General features: G+C 52.0%; 7 protein-coding genes across 7 annotated transcripts; 2 read left to right on the forward strand and 5 right to left on the reverse strand.

Annotated features, from left to right (window-relative positions):
• Positions 1 to 4,147: 4,147 nt before the first annotated feature.
• BU24DRAFT_343012 (uncharacterized protein) lies at positions 4,148 to 5,488 on the forward strand (the record flags this gene model as incomplete). Its single annotated transcript, XM_033523345.1, has 1 exon — positions 4,148 to 5,488. One exon carries the CDS (start codon positions 4,148 to 4,150, stop codon positions 5,486 to 5,488), a length of 1,341 nt encoding a protein of 446 aa, XP_033385880.1.
• A 1,814-nt stretch (positions 5,489 to 7,302) lies between these two features.
• BU24DRAFT_420573 (uncharacterized protein) lies at positions 7,303 to 9,400 on the forward strand. Its single transcript, XM_033527511.1, has 2 exons — positions 7,303 to 8,760; positions 8,819 to 9,400. Exons 1-2 carry the CDS (start codon positions 7,608 to 7,610, stop codon positions 9,088 to 9,090), a joined length of 1,425 nt encoding a protein of 474 aa, XP_033385881.1. The 5' UTR covers positions 7,303 to 7,607; the 3' UTR covers positions 9,091 to 9,400.
• BU24DRAFT_449197 (NPR2-domain-containing protein) lies at positions 9,211 to 11,457 on the reverse strand. The gene is made up of 3 exons (XM_033530928.1): positions 11,335 to 11,457; positions 10,638 to 11,279; positions 9,211 to 10,588 (listed from the first exon to the last, which is right to left on the reverse strand). The coding sequence occupies exons 1-3, from the start codon at positions 11,387 to 11,389 to the stop codon at positions 9,276 to 9,278; spliced, it is 2,010 nt and encodes a 669-aa protein (XP_033385882.1). The 5' UTR covers positions 11,390 to 11,457; the 3' UTR covers positions 9,211 to 9,275.
• Positions 11,458 to 11,622: 165 nt separating this feature from the next.
• Positions 11,623 to 13,954, reverse strand: BU24DRAFT_388882 (uncharacterized protein; the record flags this gene model as incomplete). The annotated part of the gene is made up of 4 exons (XM_033525021.1): positions 11,623 to 12,141; positions 12,194 to 12,860; positions 12,909 to 13,315; positions 13,370 to 13,954. 4 exons carry the CDS (start codon positions 13,952 to 13,954, stop codon positions 11,653 to 11,655), a joined length of 2,148 nt encoding a protein of 715 aa, XP_033385883.1. The 3' UTR covers positions 11,623 to 11,652.
• Positions 13,955 to 14,884: 930 nt separating this feature from the next.
• On the reverse strand, positions 14,885 to 15,921 carry BU24DRAFT_478648 (uncharacterized protein; the record flags this gene model as incomplete). The annotated part of the gene is made up of 2 exons (XM_033533045.1): positions 15,496 to 15,921; positions 14,885 to 14,913 (listed from the first exon to the last, which is right to left on the reverse strand). Exons 1-2 carry the CDS (start codon positions 15,842 to 15,844, stop codon positions 14,885 to 14,887), a joined length of 378 nt encoding a protein of 125 aa, XP_033385884.1. The 5' UTR covers positions 15,845 to 15,921.
• Positions 15,922 to 16,434: 513 nt separating this feature from the next.
• On the reverse strand, positions 16,435 to 17,652 carry BU24DRAFT_420576 (uncharacterized protein). The gene has a single exon (XM_033527512.1). It carries the CDS (start codon positions 17,359 to 17,361, stop codon positions 16,663 to 16,665), a length of 699 nt encoding a protein of 232 aa, XP_033385885.1. The 5' UTR covers positions 17,362 to 17,652; the 3' UTR covers positions 16,435 to 16,662.
• A 520-nt stretch (positions 17,653 to 18,172) lies between these two features.
• Positions 18,173 to 19,041, reverse strand: BU24DRAFT_478652 (uncharacterized protein). Its single transcript, XM_033533046.1, has one exon. The coding sequence runs from the start codon at positions 18,812 to 18,814 to the stop codon at positions 18,245 to 18,247; it is 570 nt and encodes a 189-aa protein (XP_033385886.1). The 5' UTR covers positions 18,815 to 19,041; the 3' UTR covers positions 18,173 to 18,244.
• Positions 19,042 to 20,426: the final 1,385 nt, after the last annotated feature.

The raw sequence follows: 20,426 nt of genomic DNA on the forward strand, positions 1-20,426 counted from the left end.
GAATGAGTTGGTGGAGTGTTGCTGTGGTTAGATGGCTGTGTGTTGTGTTCATGGTGACTGGCTACGTGCGTCGTAGTGGTATGTATGAATGTCTAGCAAAACCGCGTTGATTGAAGGAGACCGAAAAGATGTGGCGACGGGCATGTGCGAGGCTGTGGGTGAAGACGAATGTGAGTGAGCTCAGCCTGTGCCGCCAAGTTTGTCTTTCGTCTTCCAACGACACGACGATATGTTCGCAATCGGGTTCGGCGTGAGCGTGAGCGTGGGCATGGACGTGGGTATAGTCAGGGATGTTCTATCTGCCCTACCCTACCCAACGACGCAGATAGTCAGTTACTGGGGCATGTCCTGGCATGGGGGTCTAGGCTCTGACACGACCACTCTAACTAGTCCTGGGGTCCCGGGCTGAGGGGGGTTCGTCCTGGGTGGGATCTGGGATGGGGATCTGATCGGGGCCTGGGATGCGGCCGGCGTTCCACGTTGTTTGTTTGCAGTGTGGCCATCCTGTTCTCTTTTTGCGGAGGTGGGTGGTTTGTCGGGGTTTGGGGGTGCTGCGCTGGCCTTGTTTGCGGGGAACGGTAACGGAGTGATGAAGGAACAGGAGGAGGGAGAGGGATGGGGTGTAGACTGTTGCGCGCACGTGTTATGATTGAATGCCCGCGACGGATCATTTGTGGTTGATATATTGCTTGATTGGTATCATCTTGAGTTGCGCGCAAAGTGTTGGTTGGATTATAGAGTACGGAGTGCCTTGAGTGGTGGTTGAGAAAGCATTAAATTCTCACGAGGCAAAAGATGATACGGGCCAATCTATCGGATTCCAATCTAGACACATACCGTGGTAATGATAGATACTGTACTCCGTACGCGCAACGTGCTGAATGAATGAATGAACGATTGGTTCTGTAGTTTCTGGTTGGTGGGATGTATATGGACCGGTCAGTCAGGATGCTGGGCGGCTCTATCTAACGACCGGGGCGGAGGGGCCTGCGTATGGAATATACACGGGACCGGGTAACTCGTAGGATGGCTGTTGTTGCAGATACGTTGTTCGGTGCAAGCAATGCACGGCAATGCGAAATCACGATACTGCGTTTCAGAGGCAAATAAGTTTGATCCAGTAATGCTATCATCTACGGAGTACTGTACGGAGTACTCCGCATTGATGATGGGCATAGGTGTGTCTGTTTGCAGCAGCAGTAGCAGCCGGAAGTGGATGCGCATCGTGGGTTGGTTCAGCAGATGCCGAGAGAAGGCAAAGAGGAATGAATGCGAGATGCTGTGCCACCTTTTTGCTTGCGTGGATTGCATGGCGGCTGCATACTCTGTACATTCAGACACCATCCGCGTGCCCACGGAGCGATGGCGGAGTAGGGTATAGTCACATCGTAATCGAGACTCAACGAGGCTTTTCAGCTTTGCTATGCTGGGCATGTTCCAGATGCCGGAAGCAATCTAGAGGCGGTGGGGATTGTCTACGATACCGTACATTGTACAGTAAGAGGATAACTAATATAGTCAAGGACAAGGTTGAATCCATACCACCAGTGTCATTCTCAGCAGTCTTGATTAGGGTAATCGTATTTGTGTTGGCACATGATCAAAATAGGAAGCATCAATGTGAATGGGAAGCACATCCGATGGAGAGGCTGCGATGCGACGACGTTGTAAGCTGAGTAGAGAACTAACTTGGTGGGAGGAGAGTGGGAAGAGAGTGGGAGGATGAGGAGGAGTGAGGAGGGGTTCCGCTCCGTCTGGTCCGAATCGGCTCGCCCAGCGCCGCATTCGCATTCCACAGGTTACAATCAGACTAGTTACTCCGTATAGGTAGGACGATAATGATGATAACTTCGATGATTGTGGTGGTGGTGGGAACTGGAGGTGTTGGATATGCCCCGTACGGATAGGCAATGTACCTGTAGGTAACTAGGTAATTATCCCATACTCACCCAGCACTGTCACTCACACCAGTTGGTTGGCCACAAGCTGCATAATCATCATTGTATGTTTCATAGTCATCATATCCATATACAAATTCAAGTTCATGTTCCAGGTAGAATGATGACATAGTTGCTACCTTTATATGCCCAGCTCCAATCCCCTCTTGAGTCTTTAACAGTACTGAGTACACTGTAATTAATGCTTGAGCTCCCCCTCATTATGGATCATGATCATGACTTGGATACCTAGGTACTCCGTAGTTACTTGGATATATGTGGGCCGTGATCCGGAAACCCCGTAACCCGCGTTGCGTGCCTTACCAACAACCTGTTTTGCTGCTAAACATTACCGCTACCGTCCATCATCTATACTCTATAGTTGCTCTGTAGTTACTCCATACTTTTGGAGTGGACGAAGAGAGAGTGGGATAAGACTTGGAGAAGAGATAAAGCCTGCGCCACTGCCGGCTTTCCTGCTTGTGCCGCGCCGCCGTCCCTTCAACCCCCCAGCCGCCGTCCCTTCAACCCCCCAGCCGATCCTCCGTCCATTACATCCATTACGCTGCCATTACGAGTGGTCGTTCTTGTCGTCCTTGTCTTGCTCGTCGTCCTTCGCCCGGAGTCGCAGAACCATTCGTCCACCTACCTAAGCTGGTAAAGTCGACAGCTCTTTAAGAATAGAAGCGCATACTCCTGGACTCCATACATACAATAGTGACATCAACAACCGCCGTCAATTCCGTCGCGTGGTTTGCCGCCCGCCTGCGCCATTATCAGCGTTAGCATCAGCATTAGCATTGGTACCCTTAGTTACCCTTTAGTACTATTCACACCACCATCGCCATCGCCATTGACATCGACATCGACATCGACATCCAACAAGCACCTGAGTAGAAGTAATCAGGTAATTCCTGTGTAAGCAACGCAAGCACCGGACCTGACTGCCGCCCGCAACCGAGCCGCCCATTCCTCATCATTCTACGAGTACATACTCCATACTCCTCCTCACATACCGTTACTTACACAATCACCCACATACGAGTAACTACTATTGCCGCCATTCTGTTGCACTACTTCTTACATCTCACATCTTCCTGTTCCAAGGTTGGTTACAAGAGTCTCGCCTGTCCTAGACCTCTCTCTGAGCCAATCCGATTACTAGTCACCGTCACTTGTCAGTCACAGACTCACGGTAACTAATTACTTGTACGAGCAACCATAACCATCACCCGCTGCTCTACCTAGTTACCTACCATTAGTTACTGCTGCACTGCACAGAGGACTGTTCCTGTTGTTCCACCTAGCGCGCTTCCCTCCCGCCCATCCAACTTAGGTACTCCTCTCTCACCGACCCTTCTCGACTTCAACAAGAATCTTTCTCTTCTCCTCTTTGCTCTGCCTCCGTCTTCCTCATTCTTCCTCCACACACACACCTCTCTTCCCTCTCCTCAGTTACCCCGAGAATCCAACCCATTCTACCCGCCGATCCGCCTCCCCCAGCCGCGCTATCTGGCTGCGCAATCCGTTCTCGGTAGCCGTGCACCAGCCAACGACGACCTAGGCTCTCGCTCTCGGATTACCCTTTAGACCGTGAAGCTACGGGGACTCTTGAGCTATCGAGCTATTTGAGCTACTCACCACTGCATTATTGAGGCTGATCGCACTCTTGGAGTCTTTCCTCTCTCCGTGTCTCCCTCACCGTGACTCTCGCCCTGTCTGGCTTTCAGCTTCAATCTTTCCGCATCCTCCGCTGTTGTTTGTTGTTGTCGTCGTAGCCATCTTCGCCGCAGCAGCACACCGCCAGCACCAGCAACGCGTGGGTCTCTGCTCTCATTTCCCCAGACCGCCCACCTGTGCAAGGAATAGTTACCCGCAGCCGCCATGTTGGCTCGGTGATGGAAGTCGACTGTGTTACTTTGTGCAACATCTGACGATCCCCGCGCCGGCGTCCCTTTTCTCTTAGAAGTTAGGAGGTGGTGCGACTGAACTGCTGTATACACGGACTCTTTTCCTCTATTTACTCTCTGGCATGCCATCACGCCTCTGAGCCTCCAGGATTCTCCTCATCCCCATCTCGCAAGCAGCGCAGCGCAGCGCAACGCAACGCAGCGAAACGCATCGGCGGATATACGGACTCCCATCTTCCTCCCCATCCTCGTCCTCCTCGTCCTCCGCCTCCGCCTCCTGCTCATCCCCCTTGCAACGCCATGGCTATCTCCAGGCCCCATCAGCCTTCCGGCCGCCTTCATAAGCGCGGCAGCTCGGCCTCTTCCATTACGAGTCCCTCCATGCTCAGCCCTCTTTCCGACAACCAGGCCTTTGTTTTTAACCGTTCCGAGACCCCAAAGGTTACCTACGAAGAACCCTGGAATGAAGTCAAGCGACCCTTGCCCATGACCCATACATCCTCATCACATCAGCTTAAGATTAAGCCCTACCTGCGCAAATTCTCGTCAAAGGATACCAATGCGCTCGACCTCTCCAGGCCCGCCGCGGAGAACGAGGGCCTCGCTGGCCTGGGTATATCCGACTATAGCAACAACAGCACCATCGATGGATACTCACGCTCTGTCGCCGATGTCAATTTCACCTCTGTGAATCCTCGCAACCGCCATGCCCGAACCACGTCGAATACCTCCCAGTTCTCCACATCCTCCAGCCTACACCGTCCGGCCGCCCCCTATATGCCACCCATCCGCCAGACCCCTCGACCCTACACACCACCAATCTCCAACTCGACACCCGCATCCCTCTTCGATAGGAACGAGAGCGAGGCCTACGACGTCATGTCTGACGAGGAAGTTCGCCTGAAGCAAAACACAGTCGACCCCGCCCGACGATCGGGTTCGCTATCTTCCAGTGCTCCAGGCATCACCCCGGCCCTTCGCATCCACACCAACAGCTCTACCACCCGTCTCGGAGGAAGCTACTCTCCGTCGTCCGTCTCCCTCACCTCTCCCATCGCGCAGTCACGATCCCGTGGCGATACGCTCAATTCTCTAGAGAAGGCCACTTCTCCCAGCTCGCGAACCTCGTTCGATAAAGCCTTTGGATTCATTCGCAATGGACGGGAATCCCCTGTCGATCCCGCCTCGCGTGCGGCTTCCATTCAGGCTGCACGAGCCGCTTTCCAAGAGAAGGAGCAGGCAAAGGAGTTGAAGCACAACCGGGATGTTATGAAGCAGGTGGAGCGGGATACGAAGAAGCAGATCAGAAAGGAGGAACGCCAGCGACGGAAGTCGGATGCCCGGGAGAGCAAGGAACATCAGCGCAAACGAAGCACTTCCGACCAGAACGAGAGATCTTCCAGGCCCTCAATCGGCGGGCGCCCTTCCATTGGGGGTAGGCAATATTCAGATCACCGGCAGGCGCATACCCTTTCTCTCCCGGCCTACGTTCCAGCCGTCGATAACGAGAAATTCGCTACACCCCAGCACTACTCTGCGACCGTGACCAAGTCTAAGGCCGCGAAGGGGCGCTGGCAGAAATTCATCGCCTGGTTCCGAACCAGGATCTTGAGAATGTCCTCGGGTTTGCAAAAGCCCTGAGTCGGTTCGGCGAATCAACCGGTTAACATCTTGCTTTTGCCACGTGCAGCTGCATGCTGTCGATCATTTACGGATGACTTGCATTCACGATCATCTTTCGCTCCACGACAAATTAAGAAGCAACCCACCACTTTTAACATCAACACCTATCACGTTCACGCATCTACGTTTTTCACATCCGGTTAGCATGCATATCAGCTGCCGTTCATCCAATACCCCAATATGTTACCCACTTTTTTGCTCTTTCTTGTTCATCTTTTTTTTTATTTATCTAGCATTGGCGTTTTCTATCCTGGGATTCACGAATCCTGGTTGATCGATCTCTTCCCCCATGCGATCAATGACTTTTACGGCTTTTTTCTCATCGATCGTTATTAACGTTTGCATACATCAATCACGGCGGGAGCATAAGACTCCTAGGAGCACACCTACAGGTATAGGTCATCTTTTCTAGTCACGGGGAGTAAAGAGGAAGACCAAACCGGTTTTCCTCATACTCACCAGGGGGGCGCAATCATCGGGAGGATACTTTTTCTTTTTCTTTTATTTGCTGCATTGGATTTATGGATTTTCTGAACATGGTTGGACTCCTTTATTGAGAGGGGCTCGGGAAACTGCATCTGCTCTTCTTATTCAACGAAACTTTGGAAAGGTAGCCTAGAAAGCTTTATGCTCCTTCACAATTACTTATGACTCTCTGCATGGGGAAAGAGAGAAAGAGAGAGGGGAGAGAGAATGCATATGTGCGTGTGAGAAGCATGGATCGGTGGTCTCTTGATGAGATACATATGATCCTTCTCTACTGCACACATACATGCACCTCTGGGCGAAAACACTCAAATATCAATACATTATACCTCTCTCCCTATATCTCTTCCCCACCGCTCTGGCCTTACGCCATCGAGCCCCTTCTCAAAAATGCATTTTATCTTTATCCCCATCCAGAAACTCAGAAGAAAAAGTATCACGCCATGTGCTGTTGTCCGCTGCCAATAATGCAACCGCCCATAGGACCTATATCGTTATCTCGAATAAGCAGATCTAGACTCCCTCTTCCCTGCATACCCAGCCAAATCCCCCAGAAATCGAACGAGAACGACATGCTCGATTGAGGAAAGCCCTTCCCAGTAACCGGCGGCGCGCAGGCAAGACAGTTCCCTCGGGCCAAACATCCAACGAAACGAAATGCGCGACTGGGACTGGCTGGGCTGGTATCCGGGTGGTCCATGCGCGCCTTGTTTCCGAAGATAGCCCCGCTCCAATTGACTTGCGTTACATTTTTGTGAATGTCCAAAGCTCTACTACCTCCCAAGATACCACTAACCACCGTTAAGTTAATAAACCCGTACGAGGGACGAAACGAACTACGAGAAACGCCCTACGATCCATCGCTCGGTTTCTTCCCGCATTCTCCTTGACACTATTTTCTCAACAATTCGTCGTTGCTGTTGCTTGAAAAGGCCTTTCTCGTTCGCTTCCTTCTTACGCAGCATGCGATGATCGCCAGTACGGTAGCTTAAGACACAACGACGACGATACCCGCACGAACGTACACACACACGCACAGCACAGCACATGGCAGCATCACGGAGCGCCGCGGCGCGAGCCTCGCTGCCCTTCTCTTCGACGTCATACTCCTCCACTTCTCACATCTTCCGAAGAACACCAACAAGATGCATCGCGCAGCCGCAGAGACGATGGGCGAGCAACGAAAGCGGCGAGAAAAAGGACGTGCCGTTCAATTTCCAGATCTACGAGAGCGTGTCGAAGAGGATTGAGAAGGAGAAGGAGGAGCAATTGCGGCAGGCGCAGTTCCAGACCAGGACGGGACGGGGCAGCTTCTTCGCTACGGTCTTTGGTAAATACATGACTTCCTCCCAGCACTCCTCCCCAAGGTCCTCCCTCTCACTTTTGGGTGGGTGTATGACTTGAAGGGGGAGAGGTCGATATTTGAAGAGAAGAGAAACGTTTGGCTAATTGGAGTGAACGAACAGTATGTCTCACGTCGGCCGCCCTGGGATACTACTTCGGACAGAGCGGCATCAAGACCTTACCCACGGGCTCCACGGTCCCACTGGAGGCGTCAATCGCACCGAAACACAACATCTCGGACGCGAACATGGAGGCGGCATGGACCGACTTCCGCGACATCGTCGGCAAGGAGAACATCACGGTCGAGAAGTCCGAACTCGAATCGCACGCCGGGTCGTCCTGGTCGTCGCACCCCGCCGCACCAGGCGACGTGCCCTTCTGCGTCGTGAAGCCCGGCAACACGGCGGAAGTCAGCGCCATCATGAAGATCTGCCACGAGCGCAAGATCCCCGTGACTGCGTACTCCGGGGGCACGAGTCTGGAGGGCCACTTCGCGGCGACGCGGGGCGGCATCTGCGTTGACTTCTCGCGCATGGACAAGATCCTGCAGCTCAACGCGCAGGACCTCGACGTCGTGGTGCAGCCCGCCGTCGGCTGGGAGCTCCTGAACGAAGAGCTCGCCAAATCCAACCTCTTCTTCCCCCCCGACCCGGGCCCCGGCGCCATGATCGGCGGCATGGTGGGAACCGGGTGCTCGGGCACCAACGCGTACCGGTACGGCACGATGAAGGACTGGGTGCTCTCGCTGACGGTCGTGCTCGCCGACGGCACCGTCATCAAGACCCGCCAGCGGCCCCGCAAGTCGTCCGCGGGTTACGACCTCACACGCATGTTCGTGGGCAGCGAGGGCACGCTGGGGTTGGTCACGGAAGCGACGCTCAAGGTGACGGTGAAGCCGCAGCACACGAGCGTCGCGGTGTGCGCGTTCAACAGCGTGCGCGCGGCCGCCGACTGCGTGTTCAAGGTGGTGGGCGCGGGAGTCCCCATCGCAGCGATCGAGATCCTCGACGACGTGCAGATGAAGTGCATCAACGACGCGGGGATGACGAGCAAGACGTGGAAGAACGCGCCGACGCTGTTCTTCAAGTTCGCGGGCACGCCGTCCAGCGTCAAGGAGCAGATCGGCCAGGTGCAGACGCTGGCGAAGAAGTCCGGGTCCACGAGCTTCGAGTTCGCAAAGAGCGAGCAGGAGAAGGAGGACCTGTGGCAGGCGAGGAAGGAGGCCCTCTGGAGCGTCATGGCGCAGGGCCAGGGCGACGACGACATGTCCGTCTGGACCACCGACGTCGCGGTGCCCATCTCCCGCCTCCCGGACATCATCGAGGAGACGAAGGACGAGATCGCGAAGAGCGGGCTCCTGGGATCCATAGTCGGCCACGTCGGCGACGGCAATTTCCACTGTATGTTCTCTCGTTCATGTTGCCCCTTTCCATACCCCTAACTAACACCCGCGTTTAGCAATCATCCTCTACAACAAGAAAACCCAGCACGCCCTCGCCTCGCACCTCGTGCACAACATGGTGAAGCGCGCCATCGAGATGGAGGGCACCGCGACGGGCGAGCACGGCGTCGGCCTCGTCAAGCGCGACTACCTGCCCCACGAGCTGGGCGCCGACACCGTCGCCGCCATGCGCAGGCTCAAGCTCGCTTTCGACCCCCAGTGCCTGCTCAACTGCGACAAGATTGTGCGGGTGCAGCCGCCGCGGCAGGGGGAGGTAGAGGAGTGGTAGTGTAGCGTAGCGTAGCGTAGCGGGGATGGGAAGATAATGAATATTAGTAAGGCTCAGCAAGAAGGTCTTCGAGGAAATATTACATTGTCATGTACATGAATACATACACACGTACATACACCATACAATTCCATTCAACTCACCCCCTCCCCCCTCACCTCCTCCTTCAAAGTGAAAACCTCCCCTCACCGATAAATAACCTGCACATCGCCCACGCCCCTAATCTTCCTCTCCACCACCTTCTCGCTGAGCCCCAGTTCCATGCAAATCTCGTCGAACGCGTGCATCCCGTCCAGGAACCTCATGAGCGGCAGCCCGCCCGAGCCGCCCCCCGTCGCCGTGTTCTCGCTGCTTCCCCGCGCGGCTGCGACGGTGGATGCGACGGCGGCTGCGGCGTGGGCGTGCGCTTGGGCTTCGCTGACGATGCTGTCGAGGCGGGTTAGGGGGTCTGATTGCTGTGGGGGTTCTGATGCTGGTGGTTGTGGTGGAAGTTGTGGAGGCTCTCGAGTTGCGGCGCCGGTGGTGGAGGGTCGGTGGTGGTGGTGGTGGTGGGCGAGGAGGGTGGTGTGGAGTTGGGAGGGGGAGACGTGGGCTCTTATTGTCGAGGCGTCGGAGTCGCGGTGCGAGGCGGCGAGGGAGTTGGATGCCGTGCTGTTGTGGGAGGGGGTCGTCGCGTGGGAGGAGTGCGGGTGGGACTGGAGGGATGTAGGGGGTGCCGGGGGCGGTGGGTTGCTGTGGAGGTGTTGGTGGTGTTGGTGGTGCGTGGAGGTCGTGATGGCGTACTTGTGCACGCGGTAGAGGAAGCCCTTGATGATGCCGAAGGTGATGAAGCGCCGGATGTCGATGTTCGGGAGGAGGTCGATGTTGTCGAGGACCCATTGGCGGAGGGTGAGACCCTGTCGGAGGCGGGTGTAGAGCGTTATGAGGGTTTCGGGCGTGATGTCTGGGTTCTCGAGGTCGACGTCCTTGGAGGTTTCCCTTCGGATCTGGTTGGATTCGGAGATGGATGGCGTGGTTGGAGATGCCATTTCGCTCCTGGCTGTGGCATCGGACGATATCGATGCTCGCTCGTCTCTGTGTCTCTCGCCGTCGCCGCCCATCAAGGTTCCCCGTCTTTCTAATCTCGCCTTCGGCACGCGGACGTACCGAGCGCATTCTTCTTGTAGACTCCGCTCGAGGACAAATCCGCTGATCTCAGCTGTTGGTGCGTAGATGGCACCGAAGCTGAACACATCGAGCAGCACCAAACATCCGTAGTATATAAGATGCTGCAAAGCCTTTCGCGTTAGTGACAGATCGGTATCCGCAAGCTGTGCGATATGTGCAACGGAGTTGATACCGTTGATGAAGGGAATGATCCTCATGAGGGTGAGATCGGAAGAGATTGGCGCCGTGAGAGACTGAAGCGAAATGGTAAGAAGCGGCACTTGGTTAAGAAATACTGGGGGCGGCGGCGGATGTGTTGGAAATAGTTTGAGGTTGATGGTATTGGTCTCGTCTGGCATCAAACGTTAGCCTACTATTTCTTAAGCACCCCGAGAACGTACCGATGGGAATCATGCACTCAGCATAATTGTTTAAATCTTCCATGATCATTTCGCAAAGGGCATGAACTCTACTACCGCCAGTCTTCCAAACCTCCTGCGGCATTCCATCATTACTCGCGCTGACTCTCACATTCGCACTCTTGCTGCCATGTTCACCTTCGCTCTCACTTTCGCCCCCGAATCCGTTGCCAACATCAACTCCATACATCGAGTACATCCCTCCTCCAGCCTGGCTCCCATCCTCGCCATGTCCGTCCTCGCCGTCACTATTCTCCCCCCAAACGCCCCACTCGTCTTCTTCTCTACTCAAGAACCCACCCTGCTCTTCTAATATCCGCAGCAAAGTGCCCATCTTCCTCACCACCTCGCCATATGCCTGCCAGTCGCCGACCGATTCCTCGACGACGACCGCGAAATTGAATATGAATTCATTACGAGAGTACTTGCCCTCGCGAATGCAGATGGGGTATCCGATTACGCGGTGCCGCGAGTTGCAGAACGTGACGAGGCGGTCGGAGAACTCTTGGGTAGGGATCAAATAGGTAGTGCAGGAGGAGAAGTCGATTAAAGGCTGTGAGAGGGCGGAGGGGGAGTTCGAGGGTGTTATACTGCCCGAGGGGACTTGGTGTAGGACATGCGAGCCTAGAAATCGTACCAGGTTAGCCAGCGGCGCGTAGAATCAATTGCGGTATTTTACCTCTCAGGTGGTGAAATCGTGTGAAGAAAATCGCTTTTATTGCGCGCGTAGGCATTTGGACTGAAGGGCGCAGTAACGTGAATTGAAGGTTACATGATGTTGCTGGAGGGTTGGAGGTCTACGGGTGGGGCAGTGGGAGCTTTGACGCGAACTCTCCGCGATTACAGTATTTCGTTTAAGCTTAAATTAAGGTTTACGAACTGTGCCTCATTTGCCCTAGACCCATCAATCTCACGAAGCACGCCTGTGAACCCAGTTTGTTACCAAAATGATGTTTTGAAATTGCGGCTAACACTTTGCTATCATTAAATCTTAGCATCATCTCAATCTTTCGTCACGTTCATCTAACGGAGAAATGGGAGGAGAATCTGTGAGGCCAGTCACAGAATGTCTAATCCCTCCTTTCTCCGCCTCATCTTCCTTCCCAGCTTCATCATATGTCCTTCCTGTACTCTGTCTGGATGGTCCATGATGTCTCTGGCCCCCCAATACACTACCTATTATTGGATGCTTGACATCTGTAATGTCCACTGCCGCCAATGCCTCACCAGGTAGCGTCACTGGCACAGCATCTGTCGCCTTCGACCACGTGCCGGAATGTGCTACTTCGTGCGCCATACGATGCAGTTGAAGTGTAGAGTTCGCTTTCCATTCGAGGCGGGAGTAGTTGTGACGAACATTCTTCCGCTGGAAGTAATCGAGCAACAGTTCGAGGAACATATCGAGTAGGATGATAATGCCCCCAATGCCTACGATGAGCGAAATACCTAAGACGCTGAAGGACGCGTACCGGGTGCTCATGATACGCTGAATTCTGTTAGCTATAGTCTCTCATGGCATGAGTCTTGGTAAAACTTACTTGGCTTTGGCAGACCTTTCGCGCATGATCACTCGTAGGGGCAATGACAACACTATCTGGAAGCTGCTTCCTCGAACCCATGGCCGTCTCTACGAACTGAGCCTGCAAGCTTGTGCTAGCTGCACCCGCCCATCGAAGGACTTCATTTTCCCACTGGTCATCTGGAAGTGGCCCTGTTACTTCGAAGCCGGCGTTGAAGCGCGCCGACAGGGACGAAATGCCAGCTTTACTGATGATCGAGTTGGCGAAAAGATAGCGACTGTAGAATATTCGTTGAATCCAGGCAAGCATTTCTTGCTCTGCTGTGCCATTGGCCCACAACGCAGGGAATTTTTGTAATGTGCCACTGGCGATACCGGCAAGTGGGAGACATCGATCTTTCTCTGGTGCGTTGGGGTTGCAGACCTGGGCCTGATGGATACAGCCCAACGCACTGGCCGGTTCATCTTGACCGTACAGCGTGATATTAGATCCCGTTACAGTTCTGAAGATCTTAGGTGTGTGTGCCGAGTACCATGCGTCATCGACAGGTTTCACGTAGTTGATTCCAGGCGCCGACAAGAAGTATATCGAAGTGTCTGCGTCCGTACGCTGTAGCTCAGGGATCAACTCAATCGCATTTGTGTTTCGGACAGCATCGGTTACTCGAGCAAGGTAGCGTTGTACACTTTGTTACAGTCAGCGTCATGTTAAATAGTGGCAGTCTGGCTCTTACCCAAGTTGATAATCTTCTTTCGGGTTACGATTTACGTCGAACTGGTCAAATTTTCTCGACGAGAAGTTTGTAGCTACTTGGTAGATGTAATCTAACGTGCCGTTGGACTTCTTCGCAGTACCATAGTGATAACGTGCTACGGGGATATCTGGGAAGGAAGTCTGGTTGTGGATGGAACGATATCCCTGAGACACGAGCGGTGCACATTGATCGACAATCCTGATTTGGAACTCCGATTTTGGACCCAGATTGATTCCGAGATCGTGGTTACTGCTAAGGAATCCAGTGTCGATAGTTAGAGAGCCAACCTTGCACATCTTGCTATCGAACGGACAGGATGGATCCCGGGTGACCTTTAGGGGGAGTTTAGGTTTCACATATTGCTGACAGTCCTCTGAATTCTCGGCCTAGTTTTGCGAGTTAAAAGAGATGACAATACAAGCAGAGAGGGAGTCGCCTACGTTGGTATAGCACTGCTGTGCATAATTGAGGTATGCCGTAGCTCTCGAACTAAGCCAAGGCTGAGTGACGATACCCCATTCCACCACACTCATGTTATCAGGCGCGTTGATAATATTGCAATCTTTTCCCGTGAGGAGAACCTCATTCGCCGTCTGCGTTGTCACACGAGAGGAAAAGATACCTGCAATACTAAAAGCTCCCCAGATGACGGCTGCCAGAAGGAATATTCCACTGTTGCTTAGAAATGGACGTCCGCCACGGCCCTTCCAGGCATGGGTGATCATGATCAACTGCAGCAAAGCAGCCGGTGGAGTCTCAGTATTTCGAAGGACCAGCTGTCTCTGGTGGTGCACGCCGTCCTTCATCTCCGCGGACGAGAAGTAACGATGAAGGAGCAGGCACAAAACGCGCCAAAGACCTTTACCAGTGGCGCCGATGAAGATGGCCAGGAAGGCGATGAGAAGACCTCCGCTTTCCTGTGTCATCGTCACCGTTGCACCTCGAACCTTGTCATATTTCCAGTTGGTCCAGAAACCGAGGTGGATGTCGTAGTATTCAGCGCCTGATCTGGTAACGCCGCTCATGGTGACAGGTATTCGATTTAACACTTGATGGTCAAAGTACCTGATCTAAGGCAGGATGTGCAGAGTCTAAATCGAAGATATCAAGGACGGTCGCACGCTTGTCTCAGTGGATTGAGAGGCGTAAAACAAAAAAGACCATAACCTTTTTGAGGAGATTATTGATCTCGCCAGACCTGGGGGATTGATTCAAAGCAAGGAAGGCAACCACAGATATACCAACCCAACTAGTCTCTTCACAATATCCAGAAAATGATATTGCGCACCACCAGCAGGAACCCTGGGGCTGAAGCACCATGCAGTGAACCCATGTTCGGGGATATATGGGCGTATCTCGTTCGACGTTGATACATGCACAATATACAGCTGACGGGAGCACAAAACCCAAATACTCCTATCAAGATGCTTAGCCGTTGTATCGGATTGCATGCCATGCCCTTGGGGTTGGGGGCCGTAATATGAAACCCCCGGTCATCGTCCAATCAGAGCACAGCTTAAGTTTAGAAACAGCATCGCGATGCTGTATGTAGTACAACGATATACGAATGGGGCTGAGTGGCAATCATCAAACGGCCCGTTGGTCGAACTTTCTGATGGTACTACAGGGATTGGTCGAAGATCTCCATGGAGAATTCAGGGCACAAAGACTGGATGTGTTCAATGCCCTGCAGACGCTCGATGGGGGCTGACGGTTTCGCATGTAAGCACGGCAATTTATCTTCCAGTTTAAATCCAATCAGAAGAGACGCAGACGTTGTGATGGGATCGCAGAGTCAGAACCATGGTCAGATTTAATGCTCAAGCTCATGCCCATATTCCAAATGTATAGTTCTGGTACGCTCAACTGGTGATCCAGTCGTTGGTGATTATTTGCCGCCATGTGAAAATCCAGACAGTACAGAATGAGAACATGTTTGACCTCGATGACAGCATCTATTTGGATGTGACACCTGAGTCTACATCTATATACATCATTTGTTCCAGTTTACCATCTAGAGGGCCTCGTCCAAATATCACCCTTTCGCTGTGCTCCGCGAGATGCTCTGTTTCTCTGGTGGCCATTCCAATCAAAAATCAAGACGCTTACCGTTCCTTTGACAAACAGCCAGTAATCTCGATTTGATGGCCATGCCATTGGTAAAGTCGACGCCCATTTACTATAATTGTAATCTTGAACCGGCCGGGTATCACGCATATGCGCTGCCCCCCCTCGCACGTAAAACCAGTTGAAGAGAAATCACGTTGCGTCGACAGGACCTGAACTATCGCTTTACAAAGACGCCCTTCAAAACAAAAGAACGGACATCATTTGCTAATTACATGATCTAGCTTAACATTGTTCAGTCTTGTAAAACAAACTTGATGAAAAAAATGCACTCTAAAAATTGCACGCTAGTCGTATCTATATGCTATTAAAAACAGGCTTTTGAGCCAAACAGTAAGAATTGCCTGCAACCTGTCCCCGGATTATGCCTCATTACATCCTCCGCCTTCATCAAAATGAAAACCTTTCAATGCTTTGTCGGTGTTTTACTAACACTTACACTTCTTCTGTGCAACCATCAGCGCATTCACCTTCGACGGCATGCTGGCTTTCCGGGTGTAGTCAGTGTTGGGAACGTTCTTCTCTTTGAACACCACGGTTGAGGATTCGCCACATTCAAAGTAATCTTGGTAGTTGAGCTCATCGCCAGCGTTAGGTGATCCCTTATTGGCGAGCGGGTTGGGGAAATGTGAGCTTTCGCAGGTCATTGTGGGAGGGGCGGGAACAGCGGTCCTGGGAAGGAGTTCGGGTTCAGTGGGAGGGGCGGCTGCATTGGCTGGCTTTGGAACTGCTGCAGCAAGGCTGCTGGCAGCGAAGAGAGCGACAAGGAGAGGCTGGAAGAATTGCATGTTTGGATGTTGTTTTTGGTGTGGGTGATGAATTGCTTTGATGGGCAGATTTGGAGTGGGGATTTGTTGGTAGATCGTAGAGGAGGTTTGCTATAATGAGCGTAGTGTGATATTATCTTAAAAGAGTGTAAAGAGTGTGATAAGGACTGTGTCGATTGACTGTAGTGTAGTGTTCCTTTGAAGCAGGAATGAAGACTCCTTTTATATGCGTCGCTCCTACCCTTCTCCTCCTAGAGAATTGGATATGAGACGGTCCGACGTTAATCTCTATAGTTTAAAGATACTCCAAACTGCGGAGTATGGCAAAACTGCGCTGCAATTGTCTCCGGCCTGCAGATCTCGCACGTTGGAAAAGACGATCAGATCGGAGTTAATGCCAAGTTCAGCACAAATCCAAGTCCGCCCACATAAGTGACCCAAATATTTTTTTAATAGAGACGTTATTGATGATAACAGAGCAACTATACTTTTTCAGTTATCTTTATCACTATTCAATTTCTCACTCCACAGTCCGTAAGACAAGTTTGATTGAGACACAAAATGCAGTCAATTGTTTCGCGCGCTAAATGAATCTACCCTCTATAAAAAAACCCAAGCTCAGAACCCAAAAACAATAAAGTGCCACTACCAAGTTGCCAACGCCCTTGCTTTATAAACTAGATTATCCTGTTCAATATATCCCGGGTTTGCACCTCGTGACATCCCCATCCCCTCACTCCTCCTCAAATTGAAAACGACCATTGCTTCGTCGATACAGCATAAGGCATCCATGCCCTAGCAGGCGGATGCTTTACTTCCAATGGAACCCAATGTTGGCATTAGACAGCAACACTAGCACGGGTGGCACCGCGCGAAGGTCGGGGAAGAGCGGGCGCGGCCGGCTCAGCGGGCTCAGTGGGCTCAGTGAGATCAGCGGGATCAGTGGGCCCAGCGAGATCAGCGGGATCAGCGAGGTCGGCGGGCTCAGCGAGGCCAGCGGCACCAGCGGGACGAGCGGGACGAGCGAGACCAGTGGGCTCAGTAGGAAGAGGCTCCTCATCAGCAAGAGGCTCTCCATCAGCAAGAGGCTCTTCATCGGCAACAGGCTCTTCATCAGCAAGAGGCTCTGCAGCGGAAAGAGGATCTTTAGCAGGAAGACGTGACTTAGTAGGAGGAGCAGCTTCGGTGGGAAGAGTCTCTTCAGTGGAAAGAGGATCTTCAAGCGAATCCTCGGCGGAAAGATCATCTACAGCAGGAAGACCTGACTCAGCAGGGGGAGCAATTGTGGCAGGACGACCAGCTTTAGCAGGAGGAGCAGCCTCGGTGGGAATAGTCTCTTCAGTGGAAAGAGGATCTTCAGCGGTAAGACCAGCATCAACAGGAGGAGCAGCCTTACCCAAAGAAGCAGATTCAGTGGGAGCTGCAACCTCAGCGGGTGCAATAGCCTCAGGGGCAGCGACGGACTTTGTGGGAGGAATTGCGAGGCCAAGGGCGCTGGACGCGAAGAGAGCAACGAGAAGAGACTGAGAGAACTGCATATTGGCTTGTTGTTGGTGGGTTGAAGAGTGAGTTTCTTGTAAAGAGTGTGATGTATTGTTGTAAAAGAGTGTAAAGACTGTAGTAGTAAAGAGTGTAATGATTGACTGCTGTGTGGTGTTCCTTTGAAGCAGGAATACAGGCTCCTTTTATATGCGTACTGCCCACATCTTCTATTCCTAGATGAATACAGAAAGACACTGTTTTACGGAAGTCATCATTGCGGAGTATAGCAAAGTGCGATCAAATTATTTTCGGTCTGCAAATCTCGGGCCTTAGAGAGAGAAAGATCAGATCGGAGTGTTTGGGAGACTCCTCTACAGAGAGGAGATCGGCTCGGAGGTCGTGCGATCGGCTCGGAGGTCTACACGATCGGCTCGGAGAGAACCTTTATACGATTATTCCCACGACACGTGTACCCTAACGGTCTACTTTACAATATACTCGTTCTAATAAAAGTGGTTCCATGGAGTTGGTTTTGTCCACATTTGAACTCCATAAAAGTACCCACAACTACTTAACTATATCGCTGATCTCCACGCAAACTTGCAAACAACTTTTCCAATTTTACACAGTGCAAAGATTTAGAGAGGCTTGAAAGCGATAGAATACATAGGCTATTATCGCACGGTACATAGAGTTTTATGGAAGATCGTCTTTCACTATTATGTTGACCATCATCAACATTCATGCTCTCCTACAACAAGCTATAGCTTCTACCATAGGAAATAAGCACCCTTCAGTGCATTTGTTTATATGCCTCATACATATACGCAATCCATCCCTTCCCGCCCTCCTTTTCCCTGCCCATCCTGAATAAACACTTGCAATTCAATGCCGTACATACAACAACCAAGCAACCCACCCCTCCAACCCTGGCAACAACTACGCACACTTACACCTCAAACCCGCAATATCCAAAGCATTCTTCATGTCCTCCGCCTGCTTAGGATCGCCCCTATAAGGCGCCTTGTCCTTAGCGTCTGGCTTGAAGGCCAGCTTGCCGCCGGAGCACTGCATGAATTCGTCGACGCTTTTTGTGATCTGTGCGTCTCCGCCCTCGAACTTGACGAACGTAGGGAAGGTTCGTCCGCCCGTGCAGTTCGGTGTGCCGGGAGCAGCGTGGGGCCTTCGGCGGAGAAGAGGACGGGTGGTTGGGGTAGATGGCGTAAGGGTTGGGGCAGCGAGGCTGCTGGCTGTGAAGAGGGTGGCGAGGATGAGGTGGGAGAGTTGCATTTTGATATGTTGGTGATGGTGGTGTAGTGAATTGATGGAAAGTGCAACTCGAAGTAGAATCGAGGCAAATGATTGTAGAGACTTTTGCTGAACCGTGTTCGTATTATTGTAAAGAGTGTAATTAGTATAAGGGAAAACTATAATAACGATCGTAGTAAACGATGTGTAGTGAATCGTGGTGTAGTGATTCACTTCTTTTCGTCCAGGAGGAAAAGTCATATATATGAGTATTACTACTCCTTCATGTTCGGATGATCGTAGACGACGATGTTCTCCTTTAAGATCTACGGTATCACGGTATAATAAATCGTCAGATTTTCAGATATCATGCCTTCCATAGGGGAGATCGGCTCGGAGGTTGTGAGGTTGGCTGGGACGGAAGACGATACAATCCGTTGCGGATCTACACGTATATGCGATAGATGTAGATGCACAGACTAGTCACACGACTTGCCTATATATCTCTCGCCATCACCTATAATCCCTATATACACCTCTTCCCCGAATCCCCCATCTCCCCTTCCTCTCTCCTCCCCACTCTCCTCCTCATAAACACCCTATCCCCCCCCCCAAAAAAGAAAGGAAAGAAAAATCAAAACGCCGTATCCCAAAAATGCGCAAATCCAAACCCATGTCCAGAGAAAGAAAAACAAAAGAAAAGAAACGCCAAAAACCTCAGAACCTCGGCGTTTAAACACATAAGGCTCGAAAAGTAAGAGAGAAAAAAAAACAACAAAGGGTGAAGTATATATGGTATCAACGGAGATCATGTACGCATGCATGTATGTATGTAAAATCGAAGAGGGCGGTTACGTCCACGTAGAGGTGCAGAGCTTGGTGGTGCCGGTGCACTTGACGTCCACGCACCCAGGGGTCGTGTGGTTGTTGCAGCCGTTGGGGGTGTCGGTGCAGTTCCAGCCGTGGCCTTCGGTGAGGGTGGTCGTGTAGCTTTTAGGAGGGAGGAGGTGTTAGCTGTTTGTTTCTCCTATCTGATGTCTTTGGAGGTACGGGGCAGGGAAAGATGAGATTGATGGATGCTCTTGGGGATAAAACTTACTAGGGCTGGTTCTCCCCTGGGATGTAAGTAACCACCGTCTCGTTGGGCTGACGGAACCACCAAGAGACGGCTTCGTCGAGAAAAGGGCCTCCGTCATTGGGGATGTAGCTGAGGTCGCTGCGGCAAAGTTTGTGAAAATCTCGGTCGGAACCGTAGCCGGTAACGTTGCAGATCTGTTTGTTGTTCTCGTCGTATACGGACCACCCGCCTTGCGTTTGCAATTGCGTGCTATCATTGTACACAGCCATCGAGCCCTTTATTTCGAAGCATTTGGACTCGGCTGAGACGAGAGGGGTTGCCATGGCGGCGGCGATCGCGAGGGTGATGAACTTGGCGGAAAACATTTTGGACGTGCGTGAGTGAACGAATGTGGAAAAATAGAATGTCGATGGGAAATCTAAAACGAATGTGAAAGGTTATTGCTGGTTATAAATGAAAGTGGTGCTCATGAGCATACAAAGAAAGAGCGACTTGTTGAGTGTGGATGTACGAAAAGAAGAGCGCAGCAAGTGTGAGTATGTCGATCTTTAAGTATCTGATAGACATCTATGATGTCCCCCGTACAGTATCTCAGCGCATGAGGCTGGGAACGGTGTATGGTTTCATATAGTCCGATCACTCTGGGGTTTGGCCGCAATCGCGGTTGGATTGGTGTTGCGGGGATTAATCATCCAAGTCCAAAGTGACCTTGGGTACCGCTTTGCCCCAGTCGATTGCCAAAACGCATGAGCTACCTTCATCAAGTTTTGTTAGTAATTACTTCTACCTGGAGGA

Source organism: Aaosphaeria arxii (assembly GCF_010015735.1).
Source record: "Aaosphaeria arxii CBS 175.79 unplaced genomic scaffold BU24scaffold_3, whole genome shotgun sequence".
Classification (NCBI taxonomy): domain Eukaryota; kingdom Fungi; phylum Ascomycota; class Dothideomycetes; order Pleosporales; genus Aaosphaeria; species Aaosphaeria arxii.

Bases quoted from the DNA above. Each gene is read 5' to 3' on its own strand.
- BU24DRAFT_478652 (XM_033533046.1), bottom strand. From the start codon at position 18,814: ATGACTTTTCCTCCTGGACGAAAAGAAGTGAATCACTACACCACGATT.
- BU24DRAFT_420573 (XM_033527511.1), top strand. From the start codon at position 7,608: ATGGAGGCGGCATGGACCGACTTCCGCGACATCGTCGGCAAGGAGAAC. The intron at 8,761-8,818 runs GTATGTTCTCTC...ACCCGCGTTTAG, and splicing joins CGGCGACGGCAATTTCCACT to CAATCATCCTCTACAACAAG.
- BU24DRAFT_449197 (XM_033530928.1), bottom strand. From the start codon at position 11,389: ATGCCTACGCGCGCAATAAAAGCGATTTTCTTCACACGATTTCACCAC. The intron at 11,280-11,334 runs GTAAAATACCGC...TACGATTTCTAG, and splicing joins ACGATTTCACCACCTGAGAG to GCTCGCATGTCCTACACCAA. The intron at 10,589-10,637 runs GTACGTTCTCGG...GTTTGATGCCAG, and splicing joins TGAGTGCATGATTCCCATCG to ACGAGACCAATACCATCAAC.
- BU24DRAFT_420576 (XM_033527512.1), bottom strand. From the start codon at position 17,361: ATGCAGTTCTCTCAGTCTCTTCTCGTTGCTCTCTTCGCGTCCAGCGCC.